This window comes from Asparagus officinalis, chromosome 1, assembly GCF_001876935.1.
Source record: "Asparagus officinalis chromosome 1, Aspof.V1, whole genome shotgun sequence".
In the NCBI taxonomy this organism is placed as follows: Eukaryota; Viridiplantae; Streptophyta; class Magnoliopsida; order Asparagales; family Asparagaceae; genus Asparagus; species Asparagus officinalis.
The window spans coordinates 1,715,991-1,737,633 of record NC_033794.1 but is presented as its reverse complement, the minus strand read 5'-3'; the positions used below and the strand labels follow the sequence as shown (position 1 = coordinate 1,737,633).

At 32.1% G+C, this 21,643-nt stretch overlaps 1 protein-coding gene across 2 annotated transcripts; it reads left to right on the top strand.

The window, feature by feature from the left end:
• Positions 273-8,915, top strand: LOC109845667 (triphosphate tunel metalloenzyme 3). 2 transcript variants are annotated; one of them, XR_002248456.1, is made up of 3 exons: positions 273-1,024; positions 7,413-7,463; positions 8,532-8,915. XR_002248456.1 is itself a non-coding variant. In XM_020414940.1 (2 exons), exon 1 carries the CDS (start codon positions 412-414, stop codon positions 1,021-1,023), a length of 612 nt encoding a protein of 203 aa, XP_020270529.1. In that variant the 5' UTR covers positions 274-411; the 3' UTR covers position 1,024; positions 8,532-8,915. The 2 variants fall into 2 exon arrangements, 1 of the variants encoding a protein (XP_020270529.1); XM_020414940.1 differs by lacking the exon at positions 7,413-7,463 and having other exon boundaries at positions 274-1,024.

The following is a 21,643-nucleotide window of genomic DNA, read 5'->3' as shown; positions in this document are numbered from 1 at the left end:
GCCCATGTTGGGCTTCTCTTGCTGCCTCCGAGATGCTGGGCCTTACTTAACCAAACGTTTGTTTCGACAGTCAGGGTCGAAAATGTAAACCAACAGGTCGCAAATACCGCAATCCGATTAGACTTTTATGTAAAATTCCCAACTATATTCGCGTAATCCCAACGCCATTCACCCTCTCTCAGCTATCAACAGCGGCGGTATAATGCTCCGCCGCAAACCCTCGAAGATCGAAGTGAAACCCGACGACAAAGAAGAGCTCGATCTCCTCCGCCTCTCCAAACTCCACCAAAACCCTAACCCTAACCCTACCTCCTCCTCCTCCTCCTCCTTCCTCCACAAGCTCCTCGATCCCCTCTCCCCCTCCTCCAAATCCCACCGCATCGGCCTCCCCAAGCCCTAGCCCTAGCCCTAATGGAGGTCGAGATCAAGCTCCGCCTCCCCTCCGCCGCCGCCCATCAACTCCTCTCCGATGCCCTTGCCCCCTTCCACCTCAAGACCCACCTCCAAGAGAACATCTTCTTCGACACCACCGCCTCGGACCTCGCCGCCGCACTCGCCGCCCTCCGCATCCGCTTCTACGACGGCGACTCCAAGTGCGTCCTCTCCCTCAAAGCCCGCGCCAAGCTCGTCGACGGCGTCAGCCGCGTCGAGGAGGATGAGGAGGACATCGACCCCTCCGTCGGCCGCGAAGCTGTTGCGGACCCCAAAAAGATGAAGTCTTTGCTTGGGGAGACGGGGATTTTGAAGAGGGTTTTTGAGGAGATTGGGATTAATGGGGAGTTTGTTTGCTTGGGAGGGTTTAGGAACGTCAGGGCGGTTTACCGGTGGGAGGACGGTTTGATATTGGAGCTGGATGAGACGCAGTATGAGTTTGGGACGAGTTACGAGATTGAGTGTGAGACGAAGGAGCCAGAGAGGGTTAAGGTGTTGCTTGAAGGGTTCTTGAACGACAAAGGGATTCCTTATGAGTACTCGAGAGCGTCCAAGTTTGCTGTTTTTAGATCTGGGAAGCTTTTGCCCTAAAGTGAGTTTTCTTTCTCTTTCACGTTTGATTTGATGCGTTGTTGATGATTGTGAGTTTTAATGTTGGTTTAAAATATTATGCTTTTTGTTGTTATGGGGTTAGGATAAATTAAAGCTTGTCCTAATGGTTACATGACGGGGTCAATATGATATGCTACGTCTTTGTATTATAGTGATGGAAGAGTGAAAACCAACCTTCTTATCAAGCTTATAGAAAGCGCTAGGCGGCCTAGGCATTTGACCTGATACCTAGAGCGCGTTTTCCTTTTTTTTTAGTTTTTGATTATGATTATTGATAGTAAATGCTAATGTTATAAAAAGATTAGATGCCGGACTAACACCTAGACATATTTTTTGAGTGGTAGTGGAGGAGGTTTTGCTAAAAAGGTCGGGAGAGTTAGAGGAGCTGTACATAGTTGGAGTTTGGAGGAGGTTGGAGGGCATGGAGGCCGCAATGGAGGAAATCACGATCAATGTCCATATAGGTAAATCATGTTCTCCTAGGTTCTCCTAAAACTTAGGTGGGCAGCCTAGGTATTGCTTAGGTGCTATGCGCTAGATAGACGACCAGGGTATCGCACAGGCCTAGACGTATGCTTAGGCGAACGAGGCAGAGGCTTTTTAAAACATTACTTCTTAGGTTCGAGATGTCTCTTTCGCCTTGGTGTCTAGAAAAAAATTGATGCCCTTGAATACAAAATATTATTGAGATTTTTTACTGTTTGAATTGGAACCTTTGAGGGTGTTCGATAATTTTGTACTATAATGCTAGTGAGATGAAGCCTTTGTTTCTAGTTTGTACATATAGAAGGTTTGAAGTTGCTAACCTAGTAAAATTTATGGGCACTTCAGCGATTTGCACTATAAATCTTGTGAATGCACTTTTATTCCGTCCTTGTAGAATATTGATAAAACAATGGTACGTGTCATATATATTATTAGTGTCTCAAAAGATACAGTTAATTGCTTGGCAACTTTACGTTTGCTTTGTTAAACTTGGTCTTTTTTCTTGAAGGATGCAAATGCACATATGGTCTTATGAAATATAAGTAAGTGAATCGGTAATTAGACCTTTTTTGATCTTAATGTTTCATGGTCCAGCTTGAATGAAACAATTTAGATTCTTTTAATGTGACTTTTTAGAAAGTTTCATCACCTTATCATAATTTAAGAAATATTACGCATGTGATGATAACAAGCGGGCAACAAGCTGCGTCGCTAATCCTTTCTGAGTTACAAAACCCAACCTACGAAACACGTACTCAGCGGACCCTGCTGTCGTTACATTCTTATTCATGAATTTTTGTACTCTCCTAAGAAACTCCACCGTATCAGCTATAAGGAAACCAAACGTATCGAAAGCGAACGGGATAAAGTTGTGGTGGTTGTCCTTGCAAGCTTGATCATGTTTGCCCACTTTTGCCTCTGTTGCTCTATCCGCTGCCTGTCCAACCTTGAACTCTCCATTACCAAACCCCCACCAACGGAGATACCCCTGTGAGACTTTTAGATGTCATTTTTTAGAGAGTTGTTGTAACGCCCCTCATCTGGGAGGTACATAAAAATTTGAGCATGACCTACCTATCTGTAATAAGAAGGGTCGACCTGCTAAATCTTTATGCACATCACAACATAGATATACTGATGTGCGAAAAATAAAACAGTGAAGATGCATATGCAATACTCAGGATCACGAGGTTGACAGCAGAGTCCATAGAATATCAAAATAGAAGAGAACTAAAGGGTAATACAAAATATTACAATAATAGCAGTGGCTACAACATTAATACATGTTTTATAAGTCAAAAGTACTACAAAAGTGAATATAAATTAACCCCTATTAAGATTTTCCTCCTGAGCTAATCTTCAAATTCAGGGTCTGCAATGCCCTTATCCTTGCCAGTTGTATGACCTACGAGTGGATTCAGAAACAATAGGGGTGAGCCTAAGACCCAATAGGTAACCATAAAAATCTCGGGTACAATTCAAGGGAATGAATGAAAATGATAGACATAGATATCAAACTTGAACAAAGGGATCTTAACATTAAGTTGCCATTCTTATATCATAATCATTGATCGAAGTGAAATAACATGTAAAGATGAATAATCAAGGTCTAATATTTAGGATTCCAAACTCCCCAATCATGGGATAATCAATAAACTGAGCATGCCTTTATACACCCACCGGTGAGCGTCCTCACACAGGGCATTATCCCACCGGGACACTTTACCATTACCACCCACCGGTGAAGCTTACTTCACACAGGGCATAATCCATGAATATAGACAATCAATCATCAACAAAGAGAGGAATACTATCATTATCAATAGTTGAACCATCGAATCAATTCGAATTGTTGCAATAAAATCATTCAAGGATATCGAAGGTATAAAACTGAAATAAACAACATTAGGATAGCAATGATTAACCAATCAACAACGAGCCTATGCATAAGGTGAATCAAATAGGAATATTATGAAAGTGATAAGATATACAATTAGCATGAGAAACTAACTCGTAGGAATTTCAAGAAAGTAATCAATTGAACTCTCAAAGACTTTAGAGGAAACAATGAAAGGTTACCTACCGATTATGCCGGGGTCCTCTCAGCCAACGAATGAATCCAAGATTCTCTGTCCTATATATACATATATACCCACATGAGATTCTAGACACTATGCCTTTTAAAATTTCTAACTTAAAGCTTACATCATGGTGTAAACTACACCCTAGATGATTATCTAATATCTCTAATATGCACAGCAACACAAGTAGGATACATGCAGCAGATTTAGGTGAATGAATTGTATAACAATTGATGTCCAGAATACATGAAACTAGTCCCAAATGACTCCATTATGAGTCTAATTTCATAATATAAAATTTTTACATCAATGCTCTCAGAAAACTATACCTATCAAAACTGTAGCAGAAAAACAGAGATCACTGTTTGGAATGAATAATTTATTTCGGGTACTTAACTATATCCCAAAGAGCTCGTACTTGGTATGTAAGTAATATCATGGATTAGCTTCCATGTCCCATGAGTTTCATCAATTTTCCATTTTTAAAATACATGTTACATGCAAAACAACACAGGGGGTAGACTGGAATTTCCAGCACATATACTAGCTATTAGAACTAGGATTAGACCTACCAAACGTTATTCAAATTAATTCAAACTCATATCAACAGAAAGGCAATTGAGTCTAGTTTTAGGAATAGAAAGAATTTCATGCATGCATGGTATATGTTGAGATATATGCTCTTTACAAAGGACATGACTCAGGCAGACAGTTTCAGACACATGTACTGCATTAAATCATACTTTCAGACTAGTAAATGATTTTAGAATTAAACAAACAGGATCTCAAATGAAAGCCACGAAAGTCTAGTTTCTAGAACAGAAATAATTTCATCATTTGAATATATACAAAGAAAGTTATGATCGTTTTACTAGGAGAGTATCATGCTGGAAATTTCTGTACGAATTTCTGTTTCAACATAAAATTGACATGCAACCCATATTTACACTAATCCAAAGTAAGATGATTAATACTTGATCACATAAGGCTTATAAACCAGTAAAAATTATATTTTATATACTCATAGATATAAAGATCATGTTTTTAACTAATTATGGACATGCAAGGGCTAATCCTTGCTTCAAAGTAACATGCAAATGATAAAATCCTCACATGCAAAGCCAAAATCAAATTAGATCATATAATTTCAGTTTAATATCCTTAATAACAACATGAAAAAGAAAATTTATTCCTAGGGTTGAGACTTGCTCCACTTTCTCCTCTAAAATCCTCCACTATCTTCTTTCTCCTCTCCTTCTTCAATCTTTAGAACTTAAGAGATGATGCTTATGAAAATCTATGAAATCTTTTTTTTTTAACAAGAGGAGATGAGCTTGGGACGTTCAGAGGAGAGGGAGTAGGTTTTGGAGTGATTTTTCTTCTTTTATGGCAAAAAGAAGTGGAGTGCACACACATATATATATAGGCCATGTGAAGAGAAATCTTCAATTTGGCCAAAGTTGAGGGGTTTTATGCAAATTTTCCCCACTAACATGGCTGAACAAATATAATAACTATGTTAATTAGAGAGTTTCACATTAGGTATTTAATAATTTGGTTATCTCTAATCAAGGTTTAAAGCATGGTTAATTTAGGTTTACATGCTAAGTTTGTATGCATGCTATGACTTAGTTAACTAGATCATAATATGAAAATTGTCTAAGTTAAAATCCTCATGCTAGAAGATTATATGAGATACAAAAAGGAAAGAATTACTAATTTATAGGTAGGTATTGATAATGGTATCCGGTCATCGGAAGGGGAAAAAAGAAATGTAAGCCAGATGACGGAACGGGGAGACCTAGGATGTAGAAGATCATACATGAGTGATTCGACAGATTTGGATTCCTATATATCCACTCGAGTGCTAGGCTTTAAGGAGAAGCAGCTGAGAAACAAGATTATATTGCTAGTTAAAGTGTTATGGAATAATCGAGGCGTTGAGGAGGCAACATGGAAACTAGAATTTGAGATACGTAAAGTATATTCGCATTTATTTTGAGGGTACGTAAAAATTTCGGGGACGAAATTTCTTTAAGGGGGGAAGCATGTAACATTTCTTTTTTCCCCTTCTGATGATCGGATACCATTATCAATACCTATCTATAAATTAGTAATTCTTTCCTTTTTGTATCCCATATAATCTTCTAATATGAGGATTTTAACTTAGACAATTTTCATATTATGATCTAGTTAACTAAGTCATAGCATGCATACAAACTTAGTATGTAAACCTAAGTTAATCATGTTTTAAACATTGATTAGAAATAACCAAATTATTAAATACATAATGTGAAACTCTCTAATTAACATAGTTATTATATTTATTCAGCCATGTTAGTGGGGGAAATTTGCATAAAACCCCTCAACTTTGGCCAAATTGAAGATTTCTCTTCACATGGCCTATATATATATATGCACTCCACTTCTTCTTTTTGCCATAAAAGAAGAAAAATCACTCCAAAACCTCCTCCCTCTCCTCTGAACGTCCCAAGCTCATCTCCTCTTGTTCAAAAAAAAAAAAAGAGTTTTCATAGATTTCCATAAGCATCATCTCTTAAGCTCTAAAGATTGAAGAAGGAGAGGAGAAAGAAGATAGTGGAGGATTTTAGAGGAGAAAGTGGAGCAAGTCTCAACCCTAGGTATAATTTTTCTTTTTCATGTTGTTATTAAGGATATTAAACTGAAATTATATGATCTAATTTGGTTTTGGCCTTGCATGTGAGGATTTTATCATTTGCATGTTACTTTTAAGCAAGGATTAGCCATTGCATGTCCATAATTAGTTAAAAACATGATCTTTATATCTATAAGTATATAAAATATAATTTTTACTGGCTTATAAGCCTTATGTGATCAAGTATTAATCATCTTACTTTGGATTAGTATAAATATGGGTTGCATGTCAATTTTATGTTGAAACAGAAATTCGTACATAAATTTTCAGCATGATACTCTCCTAGTAAAACGATCATAACTTTCTTTGTATATATTCAAATGATGAAATTCTTTCTGTTCTAGAAACTAGACTTTCGTGGCTTTCATTTGAGACCCTGTTTGTTTAATTCTAAAATCATTTACTAGTCTAAAAGTATGATTTAATGCAGTGCATGTGTCTGAAACTGTCTGCCTGAGTCATCTCCTTTGTAAAGAGCATATATCTCAACATATACCATGCATGCATGAAATTCTTTCTATTCCTAAAACTAGACTCAATTGCCTTTTTGTTGATATGAGTTTGAATTAATTTGAATAACGTTTGGTAGGTCTAACCTAGTTCTAATAACTAGTATATGTGCTGGAAATTCCAGTCTACCCCCCTGTGTTGTTTTACATGTAACATGCATTTTAAAAATGGAAAATTGATGAAACTCATGGGACATGGAAGCTAATCCATAATATTACTTACATACCAAGTGCGAGCTCTTTGGGATATAGTTAAGTACCCGAAATAAATTATTCATTCCAAACAGTGATCTCTGTTTTTTGCTACAATTTTGATAGGTGTAGTTTTCTGAGAGCATAACTCTTACTATACACCATGCATTGATGTAAAAGTTATATTCTGAAATTAGACTCATAATGGAGTCATTTGGGACTAGTTTCATGCATTCTGGACATCAATTGTTATGCCATTCATTCACCTAAATCTATTGCATGTACCCTACTTGTGTTGCTGTGCATATTAGAGATATTAGATAATCATCTAGGGTGTAGTTTACACCATGATGTAAGCTTTAAGTTAGAAATTTTAAAAGGCATAGTGTCTAGAATCTCATGTGGGTATATATGTATATATAGGACAGAGAATCTTGGATTCATTCATTGGCCGAGAGGATCCCGGCATAATCGGTAGGTAACATTTTATTGTTTCCTCTCAAGTCTTTGAGAGTTCGATTAATTATTCATATTTCAAAATTCGTGATTTTGATCTGGCTATAATCCATGATTTTTTTTCGTTTATATTTGTTCCGCTGTAATATCATCTAATTATGCTGCGTTCAAATTTCGTGATATTCGTGAGTTATACCCACAATTATCCGTTTTTTCCATTTTAATCCAATGACGATTAAAATGAGCGTACTATCAAATTAATGATTTTCGTTGATTATAATCCACGATTTTTGTAAATTTTCCCATTTTGATCCAATGATAATTAATTATATATGTATTTCAAAATTTGCGATTTTGATGTTCTACAATCCATGATTTTTATCCATTTTTTCTTCATTTCGACTCAGTGCAATCAAATTTTCTTTCTTAAGAATTCGGATTGTACATGGGTTATAACCCAAGATTTCGGTCTATTTTCGCCCGTTCGACCCAATAACAATTATTTGTGATTTCGTGGGGGCACAACCCACAATTTGTCCATTTTCGTTCGTTTTATCCCGATGGCTCATGGCTCTTGATTTTGTCAATTTTGTTCATTTCATCCTAACAACCAATAACTGTGTAGTTTGAAATTCACGATTTGGTGGGCTATATTTCACGAATTTTGTTCATTTATGTTTCGATCCAGTGACAACTGATTGTCCAATTTAATCACGATTTCCATGGGCTGTAACCCATAATTTTTGCCACTTCTTGTTCGTTTCAATTCGATGGATATCAATTATATGTACTTTAAAATTTGCAAATTTGTGGCCTACACTACCCATAATTTTGCCCATTTTGTGCATTTTGACCCAATGATTGTTAATTACACATACTTGAAAATTTGTGAAGCACGATTGTACTCTGAGAGTATTCTTTCTTGCGTGCGATCTTTAAAAAAGTATTAAGGATTTTCTTAATTAAAATAATTGTTACATAATAGATAATGAAACTTAATACTACTGAGTAACGGGGACAAATGTGTACGATGATTTTGTGAAGATATGTTTTGAGAGTAATATGCGGCTTCATCGACTGTTGCAGGTCATCTGAGAAAATATTAGCAGATTAGCGAGCAGAGTTGCAGCAGGTGCGGCTGCAAATCAAAGTGGGAGAATAAATCCTTATCCGTTGTAATGGTATGCAAAATTATGTGAAACGTACACACGGCAAATTATTAGAGTTGGCTTCTGGAAGCCTGATGAGCGGTAATCAAAATCTTTTGTTGTCATAATATTATGGGCGAATGTGTTGCTCTTGTTCTGTGGAACCTTTTTACAAGCTGTTAGGGAGAATAATAAAGATTAAATTGAGCTTATTTTGTGTTTTACATGTATCTAATTATTGTGGTGTAGGTAGATACAATTTCAACTTATGCCTCATGCTCATGTGGTGTATTGTGAAAATTTGAGTCCAGGTATTCTCTACGAGTAATGTGAGCTAATACTGTTGGTTTATACTTTATATTAGTGGATACCGCAATTAAAAATTTTGCCCCTTCTTGACTCCCCTATGAATTATATATACTAATGGGAATTCATTAGCTGGAAGAGACAAGGATCAACGCTGATGCAGTCTTCTAACTGCTTTGGAGGGGAAAACAAAATGGAAACTGTCCTCTCCACGAGCAAAATAAAGATGAGAAGAAATAATAGTGCGTAATATTATGTCAGTTGTTTCCACAATTATCTCTAAGGCATAATAGCCTAACCCGAGGAGCCAAAATAAAAATATTAGCTAGAAAACACTAATATGGAGATAGTAGAAAATTGATGTAGCAAATCAGCTCACCACTTACACCTTAAAGCAATAATCACCTATTAAAGGAAAATTTACTGCTTGAAACACTAGAAAATAATTAAACGAAGTTAAAAAATTCATTATTTTCTTGACCTATAATCCACGATTTTTGTTGATTTTTTTTATCATTTTGAGTAAATGGTAAATAATTATGCAGAGTTTAAAATTTGTGATTTCATAACCTATATAATTCCTAATTTTTATCCATTTTTTGTTCGCTTCTACCTAATAGAAAATAATTAAATGGAGCTTGAAATTCACAATATTCATGAGCCACAACCCATGATTTTAATTTATTTTTTATTGTTTCGACCAAATAGCACTTAATTATGTGGAGTTTAAAATTCACGATTTCATGAGCTATATAATTCACGATTATTGTCCATTTTTTCATCATTTAGAGCCAATGGTAAAAAAATTTAGGAAAAATTGTGTCAATGCCCCAAGGATGAAAACCCAATGGGTCTTAGACCTTTGTATAATTTCCCGAGTGCTTTAAACCCTAAAAACATTAAAAAAAATTCTAGTCAAACCCCTACAGCCTAAGACTACCTTTTACATGTACGTATTTCACCGTAAATCCCTAATTTATCCTTCTCTCTCCACAATCCTACATCCTCTCCATTGCTATCCACCCTCTCCATTAGCTCATTGTTTATTTGTTAAGCTATTTATGGATTTAGATGCTGGGGGTTTAAACTCTTACGTGGAAATTTACACTGAGTTTGGATATAAATTGGGATGATGCTAAAGGATTGTGTTGTTGGAATTGAGGAGATGAATGTATCTTCTTGGAATCCTATGTGTTAAAAATTATTGAAATATAGGATATTAGAGGATGCCAAGAAGTTGTTTGATGAAATGCTGAAGAGAAATATTTTCTTGGACTAGTACGATTGTATTGAAGGTTAGTCATTTGCTGATGGTGTCGTGCATAAGTTAAGAACATGGTATTTTTTACAAGAGAATCCTATTTAGTTTTTATTCATACAAAAGGAAGATTGGATGTTAATGTTAACTCTTGGATTTTAAAATTATTATTTGTATGTTGAAAAGATCTCTTTTTTAAAAATAAAATTATCAGTTATAACTCATGAAAATCGAGAATCTTGAACTCTAATTATTTATTTGCAATTTGGCCAAAACAAATGAAAAAGGGAAAATTTGTGGGTTATAGATCATGAAAATTAAAAATTTTGAATTCCAATTATATATTTATGAATTGGCCGAGACAAAGGAAGAGCGACTAGAATCGTTGGTTATAGCACATGAAAATTGAAAATATTGTACTCTAGCTAATTATTTATGTTTTGGTCAATCATTTTTGTTCATTTTCTATCATGTAGGCCAAATCACCAATAATTAACCAGAGTTTATAATTATTGATTTTCATGAGCTATAACCCATGATTTTTTATTTTCATTCATTGTGGCCAAATCACAATTAAATAATCAAAGTTTAAAATTCTCAAATTTCATGAACTACAACCCATGATTTTTTTTTCCATTTTCATTTTTTTAACCAAATAGTAAATAAATAACTAGAGTTCAAAATTCTTATTTTTTATGAGCTATAATTCATAATTTTTGTCTATTTTATTTTTTAGGCCAAATCTCAAATAATTAACTGGAGTTCAAAATTCTCAATGTTCATGATCTATAATTCATGAATTTTTTCTACTTGCTTCGTTTTGACCAAATCACAAATAATTGACCGAGGTTCAAAATTCTCGATTTTAATGAGCTATAAATAATATTTTGTCCATTTTAATCCCTTTCAGTCAGATCTCAAATAAATAATTAGAGTTTAAGATTCTCAATTTTTATGAGCTATAAGTTTTGTTCATTTTGTATATTTCAAACAAATTGTCAATAATTAACTAAAGTTTAAAATTCTCGATTTTCATGAGGTATAACGCATAATTTTGTCCATTCCATTAATTTTGGCCAAATCACGAATAAATAATAAGGTCTCAAAGTTCTTAATTTTTATGATTTTTAAAATTTTTATTTTATTTCACCAAATCGCTAATAAATAATTAAAGTTTAAAATTCTTGATTTTTATGAGCTATAACCCATGATATTTGTCCACTTCATCCATTTCGACAAAATCATAACTACTTAAGTGGGGTTCAAAATTCTTGATTTTAATGATCAATAACCCATAGTTTTGTCTATTTTTGTTTATTTAGTGCCAATCATAAATAAGTAACCATAAGTCAAAAGTTTCATGAGCTATAACCACAAATTTTATCCATTTTTGTTCATTTCAATTAAATCACAAATAAGTAATCAGAGTAAAAAATTCTCGAATTCGTGAGCCATAACTCATAATTTTTGTCCATTTTTATTTATTTTGGCCAAATCGCAAATAATTAATCATGGTATAAAAATCTCAAGTTTCATGAGCTATGACCCATGATTTTTTTTATTTTCATTCATTTCGGTTTAAATTGTAAATAAATAATCATAGTTCAAAATTATCAATTTTCATAAGATAACCCACGATTTCTTTCCTATTTTATTTATTTTGATCAAATTGTCCATAGATGAGCAGAGTTCAAAATTTTTTAATTTTATAAGTCTATAATGCACTATTTTTATTCATTCCATTATTTCCAAATTGCAAATAAATAATCAAAGCTTAAACTTCTTGATTTTCATTAGTCATAAGCAACGATGTTTATTTTTTATTTTAATTCATTTTGAGCAAATCATAAATAACTGAGTAGGGTACAAAATTCTCGATTTTTATGAGCTATAATCCATAATTTTTGTCCAATTTTTCCAACCAAATCACAAATACTTAACCATAGTTGAAAATTATCGATTTTTATGAGTTATAACCCAAAACTTTTGTCTATTTTTATTCATTTTTGGCCAAATCAAAAATAAATAATTGGAGTTCGAAATTATTTATTTTTTGTCATGAGCGATGACCCATAATTTCTATACATTTTCACATAGTTTGGTCAAATCGCAAACAACTAATCGAAGTTAAAAATTCTTCACTTTCATAGGCTATGATTCACAATTTTTTTTCCATTTTCATACGTTTTGGCCAAATTGCAAAGGCTAATTGGAGTTTAAATTCTCGATTTTCTTGAGCTATAACGCATAATTTTTGTCCATTTTTATTCGTCTTAGCCAGATTGCAAATAACTAACCAGAGTTCAGAATTCTCGGATTTCATGAGCTATAACACATAATTTTTTACAATTTTTTTTATTTTGGTCAAATCGCAAATAAATAATTGGAGTTTAAAATTCTCAATTTTCTTCAGCTTTAACTTTTGATTTTTGTCCATTTTTATTCATTTCGGCCAAATTGCCTCTAAATGACCAGAGTTAAAATTTCTCAATTTTCATGAGCTATAACTGATATTTTTGTCAACTTTTATTTACCTAGGCCAAATTGTAAGTAATTAACTAGAGTTTTCTTGATTTTAATGAACTATAACTTGTAGTTTTTGTCAATTTCCGTACGTTTTGGAAAAATCACAAGCAATTAGTCATAGTTGAAAATTCTCAATATTCATGAGCTATATCCCATTTTTTTTGTCCCTCGTCATTCATTTTGACCAAATTGAAAATAAATAATCATAGTTCAAAATTCTTAATTTTCATGAGATATAACTCATGATTTTTGTTGATTTTCATTTATTGAGGCCAAATCACAAACAATTAATCGGAGTTCAAAGTTCTAGATGTTCATGAGTAATAATCCACCACTTTTTCCCACTTCATTCGTTTTGACCAATTAAAAAAATTGACTAGGATTCAAAATGCTCAATTTTCATGAGCTACATCAAAGAATTTTGTCCATTTTTCATTTGTTTCAACCAAATTACAAATAAATAATCATAGTTCAAAATTCTTAATTTTCATGAATATAACCAATAATTTTGCTCCATTTTAATTTGGCCAAATCAGAAATAATTAATTGGATCTCAAAATTCTTAATTACAGGAGCTATAACCCACAATTTTTTATCTATTTTTCATTCGTTTCAGCAAAATTGTAAATAAATAATCAGAGTTGAAAATTATCGATTTTTGTTAGCTATATCTCGCTATATCTCACAATTTACTTCCATTTTCATTTTAGCCAAATCAAGACCAAGATTAAAAATTCTTGATATTCATGAGCTAAAACTCATGATTTTTGTTCATTTCCATTCGTTTTAGCCAAATAACAAATAAATTATCTGAGTTTAAAATTCTCGATTTTCATAGGCTATAACTCGCGATTTTTCGATCAATTTTTGTTCATTTAAGTCAAATCACAAATAATTAAACGGAGTTTAAATTTCTCAACTTTCATGAGTTATAATCCATAATTTTTTTTCCACTTTGTTCATTTCGACCAAATTAGAAACATCCAATCGGATTGAAAAATTCTCAATTTTCATGAGCTATAACCCACTATTTTTGTCCATTTTTATTCTTTTCAATCAAATCGCATATGATTAGCAAGAGTTCAAAATTCATGATTTCATTAGTTATAAGCCACGATTTTTTTAGTTATCATTAATTTTGACCAAATCACAAATAGTTAACTAGAGTTCAAAATTCTTGATTTTCATGAACTATAATCCTTGAATTTTGTCCACCTCATTCGTGTCGATAAAATCAGAAATAATTAAATAGAGTTCAAAGTTCCCAATTTCCATTGAGCTATAACCTTAGATTTTTGTCCATTTTTATTTATTTCAGGGAAATTTTAAATAATAATCAGAGTTCAAAATTGTCAATTTTTTTGAGCTATAACCCACGCTTTTTGTCTTTTTTTATATGTTTTGGTCAAATTGCAAATAATTATTTGAAAATATAAAATGTAAATCCAAATTGCAAATAATTCAGAGTTTCAAATTCTCAATTTTCATGAGGTATAACCCATGATTTTTGTCATTTTTTACTTATTTCGATCAAATCACAAATAAATAATCAGAGTTTAAAATTATTAGTCAGAGTTCAAAATTTCCAATTTTGTCCATATTCGTGTGGCCATGTCAAGAAATAATTAATTAGAGCCCAAAATTCTTGATTTTCATAAGCTATAACATGTGATCTTGATTCAGTTAAATTCATTTCACCTAATTCAAAATAAATAGTCGGAGTTCATGATTCTCGATTTTCGTGACCTATAACCCATGATTTCTTCATATAGTCATTTGTTTTGGCCAAATGACAATCGAAGCTCAAATTTCTCTATTTTATGAGCTATAGCGCACTTTTTTTTGTTCATTTACATTTTTTTAGCCAAATCGCTAATAAAGAATCAGAGTTCAAAGTTCTTAATTTTTATTAGCTATAATCCATGATTTTGTCTAATTCATTAGCTTTGACCAAATCACAAATAATTAACCGTAGCTTAAAATTTTTGGTTTTCATGAGTTATAATCTAAAAATTTTGCCCATTCTTTTTCATTTTAGCCAAATCACAAATAAATAATAGAAGTTCAAAATTCTTGAATTTTTTTGTCATGAGCTTTGACCAGCGATATTTGTCGATTTTCACATAGTTTGGCCAAATCATAAATAATTAATTAATGCTTAATATTCTCATTTTTAATTAGCCATGACCTGTGATTTTTGTCCATTTTTATTTGGCTGAATCTCAAATGATTAATTGGAGCCCAAAATCGTCAATTTTTATGAGCTACATCGCACTATTTTTGTACTTTTCCATTCGTTTTGGCCAAATCACAAATAAATAATCAGAGTTCAAAATTGTCAATTTTCTTGAGCTATAACCCATGATTTTTTGTCCATTTTTATTCACTTCAGCCAAATCACATCTATATAATCGGAGTTAAAGTTTCTCAATTTTCATGAGTTATAATCAATAATTTTTGTTAATTTTTATTCGTTTAGGTCAAATCACACATAATTAATCAAAGTTTAAATTTGCTAAATTTCATGAGCTATACCGAAAAATTTTAACCAAATAAAAATCGCGGTTCAAAATTCTCGATTTTCATGAGCTATAACCCATGATTTTTTTCATTTCCATTCATTTTAGTCAAATCACAAACAATTAACTGGAGTTTAAAATTCTCAATTTTCATTGCTTATGACCCATGATTATTGTCCCTTTTTATTTGTTTCTACCAAATCACAAATACTTAACCGGAGTTTAAAATTCTCGATTTTCATGAGTTAATTATTATCCAATATTTTGGTCCATTTTTCATTCTTTTCAGTCAGATCACAATTGAATAATTAGAGTTTAAAATTCTTGATTTCATGATATATAGACTAAAATATTTTCCATTCTCATTAGTTTAGCCAAATCATAAATAATTAAGTAGAATTCAAAATTCTTTATTTTCATGAGCTATAATACTTGATTTTTGTCCACTTTATTTCATTTTGATCAAGTCACAGATAATTAACTGGAGGTCCAAATTCCCAATTTTCATTGAGCTATAACCCATAACTTTGTCCATTTTTATTCATTTCAGCCAAATTGCAAATAAATAGTCGGAGATCTAAATTCTTGATTTTTATGAGCTATAACCCACGATTTTTCTCCATTTTGTATATTTTGGCCAAATTAAAGTCTAAATTCTCAATTTTTCATATACTTCAACTAAACCACAAATAAATAATCGAAGTTCAAAATTCTAATTATCATGAGTTATAACCCATGATTTTTGTCCACTTTCATTTCTTTCGGACAAGACACAAATAAATAATCAGATATAAAAGTTATCAATTTTTAAGAGCTATAACCCAGTATTTGTTTTTCAATTTTGTTTTTCCAGCTAAAATCACAAATAATTAACCGCAATTCACAAATAATCACAATTTTTATCAATTTTTATACATTTTAGCAAAATCACAAATAATTTATCAAAGTTCAAAATTCTCAGTTCTTATAAGGTAGAACCAATGATTTTTTTTTCATAAATTTTGGCCAAATTGGAAATAAATAATTGGAGCTCAAAATTCTCGATTTCATAAGCTACAATCTACGATTTTTGTCCATTTTTCATTCATTTCAACCAAATCACAAACAAATAATCGTCATTCAAAATTCTCAATTTTCATAAGCTATAACCCAAGATTTCTTTCCATTTTCATTTGTATTGGCTGAATCATAAAGGAGGATCAAAATTCTTGATTTTAATTAGCTATACCACGATTTTTGTTCATTTCTATTCCTTTCATCCAAGTAGCAAATAAATAATCGGTGTTCAAAATTCTCGATATACATGCGTTTAACATGATTTTTATAATTTTTATTTATTTAAGCCAAATCACAAATAATTAACCAGAGTTCAAAATTTTTTATTTTTATGAGCTATAACCCATGATTTTTTTTCCATTCATTCGTCTCAACCAAATAACAAATAATTAATTAGAGTTAAAAATTCTAGATTTTTATAAGCTATACCCCAAGATTTTCATCCATTTTAATTTGTTTTGGCAAAATCGCAAAAATAAAAATCATAGTTCCAAGTTCTCGATTTTCATGGGCTATAACCCATAATTTTTATCTAATTTCATGTATTTTGATCAAACTGTAAATATTTAATCGCAGTTTGAAATTCTCAAGTTTCATGATATATAATCCATGATTTTTGTCCATTTTAATTCATTTCAGCTAACTCACAAATAAACAATCGGAGTTCAAAATTAACAATTTTTAAGAGCTATAATCCACGATTTCTCTCCATTCTCATTCATATTGGCCAAATCACAACCGGAGTTGAAATTCTTGATTTTATGAGCTATAATGCATGGTTTTTGCTCATTTCCATTCATTTCAGCCAAATCACAAATAAATAATTAGAGTTTAGAATTCTCGACTTTCATAAGCTATAGGCTATGTTTTTTGCGTATTTTCATTCATTTTCACCAAATCAAAAATAAATAATTGGAATTTAAAATTCTTGATTTTAATGAGCTATAGCTCATGATTGTTTTTGCCTATTTTTATTCATTTGGGCTAAATCACTAATAGTTAATAAGATTTTAAAATTCTTGATTTTTGTGAGTTATAGCCTAAGATTATTTTTTCCATTTTTATTCATTTTGGCTGAATCATAAATAAATAATTGAAACTCAAAATTCTCAATTTTCATGATATATAACCCATAATTTTTGTACATTTTCGTATATTTTGGCCAAATCACAAATAACTAATTGGAGTGCAAAATTCTCAATTATCTTCAGCTATAACCCACAATTTGAGCTAATCCATGATTTCTCTCCATTCTCATGCATATTGGCCAAATCACAACCGGAGTTGAAAATTCTTGATTTTATGAACTATAATGCATGGTTTTTGCTCATTTCCATTCACTTCAGCCAAATCACAAATAAATAATTAGAGTTTAGAATTCTCAACTTTCAAAAGCCATAGGCCATGATTTTTGCATATTTTCATTCATTTTCGCCAAATCATAAATAAAAACTTGCAGTTTAAAATTCTTGATTTTAATGAGCTATAGCCCATGATTGTTTTTGCCTATTTTCATTCATTTGGGCTAAATCACAAATAGTTAACCGGATTTTTTAATTCTTGATTTTCGTGAGCTATGAAAATTGAGAATTTTAAACTTTAATTATTTATTTATGATTTGGTCGATATGAACAAAAACGGACAAAATTGTGGGTTAAGCTCATAGCAAATAAGAATTTTAAGTTCCATTAATTATTTATGATTTACCCTAAATGAATGAAAATTGAGAAAATCATGGGATAAATCTCATGAAATGCAAGAATTTTGAACTATAATTAGTTATTTGTGATTTGGCCAAACTATTTGAAAGTGAACAAAAATCGTGGGATATATCTTATGAAAATTTAGATTTTTAAATTGTCAGTATTTATTTGTGATTTTGTCAAAATGAATGAAAAAGGATAAAAATCTTAGTTTATAACTCATGAAAATTGACAATTTTAAACTTCAATTAATTATTTGTGATTTGGTCAAAATGAACGAAGTGAACAAAGATCGTGGATTATAGTTCGTGAAAATCGAGAAATTTGTCCTCCGGTTATTAATTATTTACGATTTGGCCAAAATGAATGATAATGCAATAAAACAGTGCATTATAACTCATGAAAATCAAGAATTTTAAACTCCCATATATTTTTGCGACTTGGCCGAAATGGATGAAAACGTACAAAAATTATGGGTTAATGTGACACCCCTACTTTAGTCCCACATAGACTAGTGTGAAGAAATATTAGTGGCTTAAATAGAGAAGCACAAGACCCAAGGAGAACTAGTGCTAGCATTTTGACGGTGGATTTAAGCCAACATCGAGTTGCTCTCGGTGAGTCCCACGGCTTGAACGCGCCAACGAGCCCGTGGGCTCGGGGCATGACAAAATGGTATCAGAGTAGTTAACCAGCCGGAAGTGTGGAGCTAAGTGCTATACGAGGCTAAGTGCTACACCGCGTGGATGCGGTGGGAGCCACCTCTAGAGCCTGTAGGATCCACCTCTAAAGTCCACATCGCCTCGCAAGTAACACTGGAATGTACCAATTGTCATGTCATGTCAACGAGGACGTCGTCTTTGTAAGGTGGGCTGATTGTGACACCCCAACTTTAGTCTCACATGGACTAGTGTGAAAAAATGTTAGTGGCTTAAATAGAAAAGTCCAAAGACAACTAGTGCTAGGATTTTGGCGGTGGATTTAAGCCAACATCGAGATACTCTTGGTGGATCTCACGGCTTGCACGTGCCAATGGGCCCGTGGGCTCGGGACGTGACAGTTAAGCTCATAGAAAATGAAAATTTGGCTAAAACGAATGAAAATGGAAAAATCATGGGTTAGCTCATGAAAATCGAGAATTTTGAGCTTCGATTGTTTGTTTATGATTTAGCCAAAATAATTAAAAATGATGATTTCGATAAACTATATGAAATAGACAAAAATTGTGAGTTATAGTTCATGAAAATCAAGAATTTTAAACTCCGATTAATTATTTGTCACTTGGCCAAATTGAATAAAAATTGTCAAAAATCTTGGGTTGTAACTTAGAAATGAGTTAGGGAATCTATAGAGAGTTTATAGTTTGTTCAGTCTGGGTTTCATTACCAGGCTTCTTGCTGTCAAAATGTGACATTGATGTACTATAATTTTTTCATACTTGGTTGGGTTTCATTACCAGGCTTCTTGCTGTCAAAATGTGACATTGATGTACTATAATTTTTTCATACTTGGTATAATGAATATATTTTTTCATTGACCAAAAAAAAATTTGAGAAATGTGTACTTCAGTTTATACTTTGTGATTTGGTTAAAACGAACGAAGTGGACAAAACCTATGGATTATAGCTCATGAAAATTGAGAATTTTATACTCTAGTTAATTATTAGTGATTTGGCCAAAATAAATGATAATCGAATAAAATTATGAATTATAACTTATAAAAATTGAGAATTTTAACCTTCGATTATTTATTTGGGATTTGGCCCAAACAAATAGAAATGGACAAAAATCGTGCATTATAGTTCATGAAATTAAGAATCTTGAACTCTTATTAAATATTTATTTCAAATTTGGCTGAAATGAATGAAAATGGAAAAAAATTATGGGTTAGCTCATGAAAATTAAGAATTTTGTACTATGATTATTTATTTGTGAAAATGGATAAAAATCATCAAAAATCACAAATTGGCCAAAATGAATGAAAAGGGACAAAAATCTTAGGATTATAGATCATGAAAAATGAGAACTTTAAATTCTGATTAGTTACTTGCGATTTACTCGAACTATGCGAAAATGGATAAAAATCATAGGTTATAAATCATGAAAATCGATAAATTTAAACTCTGGTTATTTATTTGCAATTTGGCCAAAATGAATGAAAAGGGGCAAAAATCTTGGGATATAACACATGAAAATTGTGAATTTTGAACTTTGGTTAATTATTTGTGATTTTCTCAAAATGAACAAAGTGAGAAAAATCATGGATTATAGCTCATGAAATTTGAGAATTTTGAACTCAAATTATTTATTTACGATTTGGCCGAAACGAATGAAAATTAACAAAATCGTGAGTTATAGCTAATAAAAGTTATCTATTATAGCTTGTGGAAATCAAAAATATTGAACTCCGATTAATTATTTGCGATTTGTCCTAAATGAACAAAAAATTTAAAAAATTCATAGGTTGTAGATCGTGAAAGTTGAGAATTTTGAACTCTGATTATTTATTTTCAATATGATTGAAATTAATGGAAATGGACTAAAAAATAATGGGTTATATCTCCTAAAAATTATTTATAATTTGGCCCAAACGAATAGAAATAGAAAAAATCATGTGCTATATAGCTCATCAAAATCAAGAATTTCAAAGTCCACTTAAATTATTTGAGATTTTGTTAAAATAAATAGAAATAGACAAAAATCATGCGTTATAACTCATGAAAATTGAGAATTTTAAACTCCGGTTAATTTTAAACTTTGATTATTTATTTACAATTTGGCTGAAATGAATGAAAATGGGGAAAAATAGTGTGCTATAGCTCATCAAAATTAACAATTTTGAACTCTGTTTAATTATTTGTGATTTGGTCAAAATGTACGAAAATGGACAAAAAGCATGGGTTATAGTTCATAAAAATTAAGAATTTTTAACTCCGATTATTTATTAATAATTTTGCTAAAACTAATAAAAATCTTGGATATAACTCATAAAAATTAAAAATTTTAAACTCTAATTAATTATTTGTGATTTGGTCAAAATGAAAGAAGTGGGAAAAAAAATTATGGATTATAGCTCATAAAAATATATGATTTGAACACTGGTTAATTATTTGCGGTTTAAATTAAATAAATAAAAATTAATAACAATCTTGGGTATAGCTCATGAAAATCGCGAATTTTGAACTGCGATTATTTATTTGTGATTTGGTTGAAATGAATAAAAATGGACAAAATTCATCGGTGAGAGAAGCCGCAAGAGAAGCCATAAGTAGCTCTTGGATCATACCTTATCCAAGAGAAGCCGCGGTCACAATGAGCTCATATATACCTCGTCGGCAAGAATTCCCTTCGATCCCTCTCCCACTCTCAGCTTTCAACTCCCCTCCGCCAACCAAGCCCTCGCCTTCCAAATCTCCAAGCTAGCTGAAGCCTGGCAACAACTCGATCGACGCCTCAGTTTCCTTCGATCGAGCAGCAGAAACCCTAGCATCGACGGACCGAAAGAAGCGGTGGGGGGGTCGAAGAACGGTGTGAGGGGAGCTTGAAGAAGGGGCAGCGTGGTTGGAACGCGCGCGGAGAGAAGCCCGTCAACATCGAGCAATCGTGAGAGACTGTTAATTAACTATAGTTAGTTTTTTCTGTTGGAACCCTAAAAATTTTGAGCTTCTTCGTAAAAAAGGGT

What these genes read in the sequence shown, in the direction of transcription:
- LOC109845667 (XM_020414940.1), top strand. Translation starts at nt 412, where the DNA reads ATGGAGGTCGAGATCAAGCTCCGCCTCCCCTCCGCCGCCGCCCATCAA.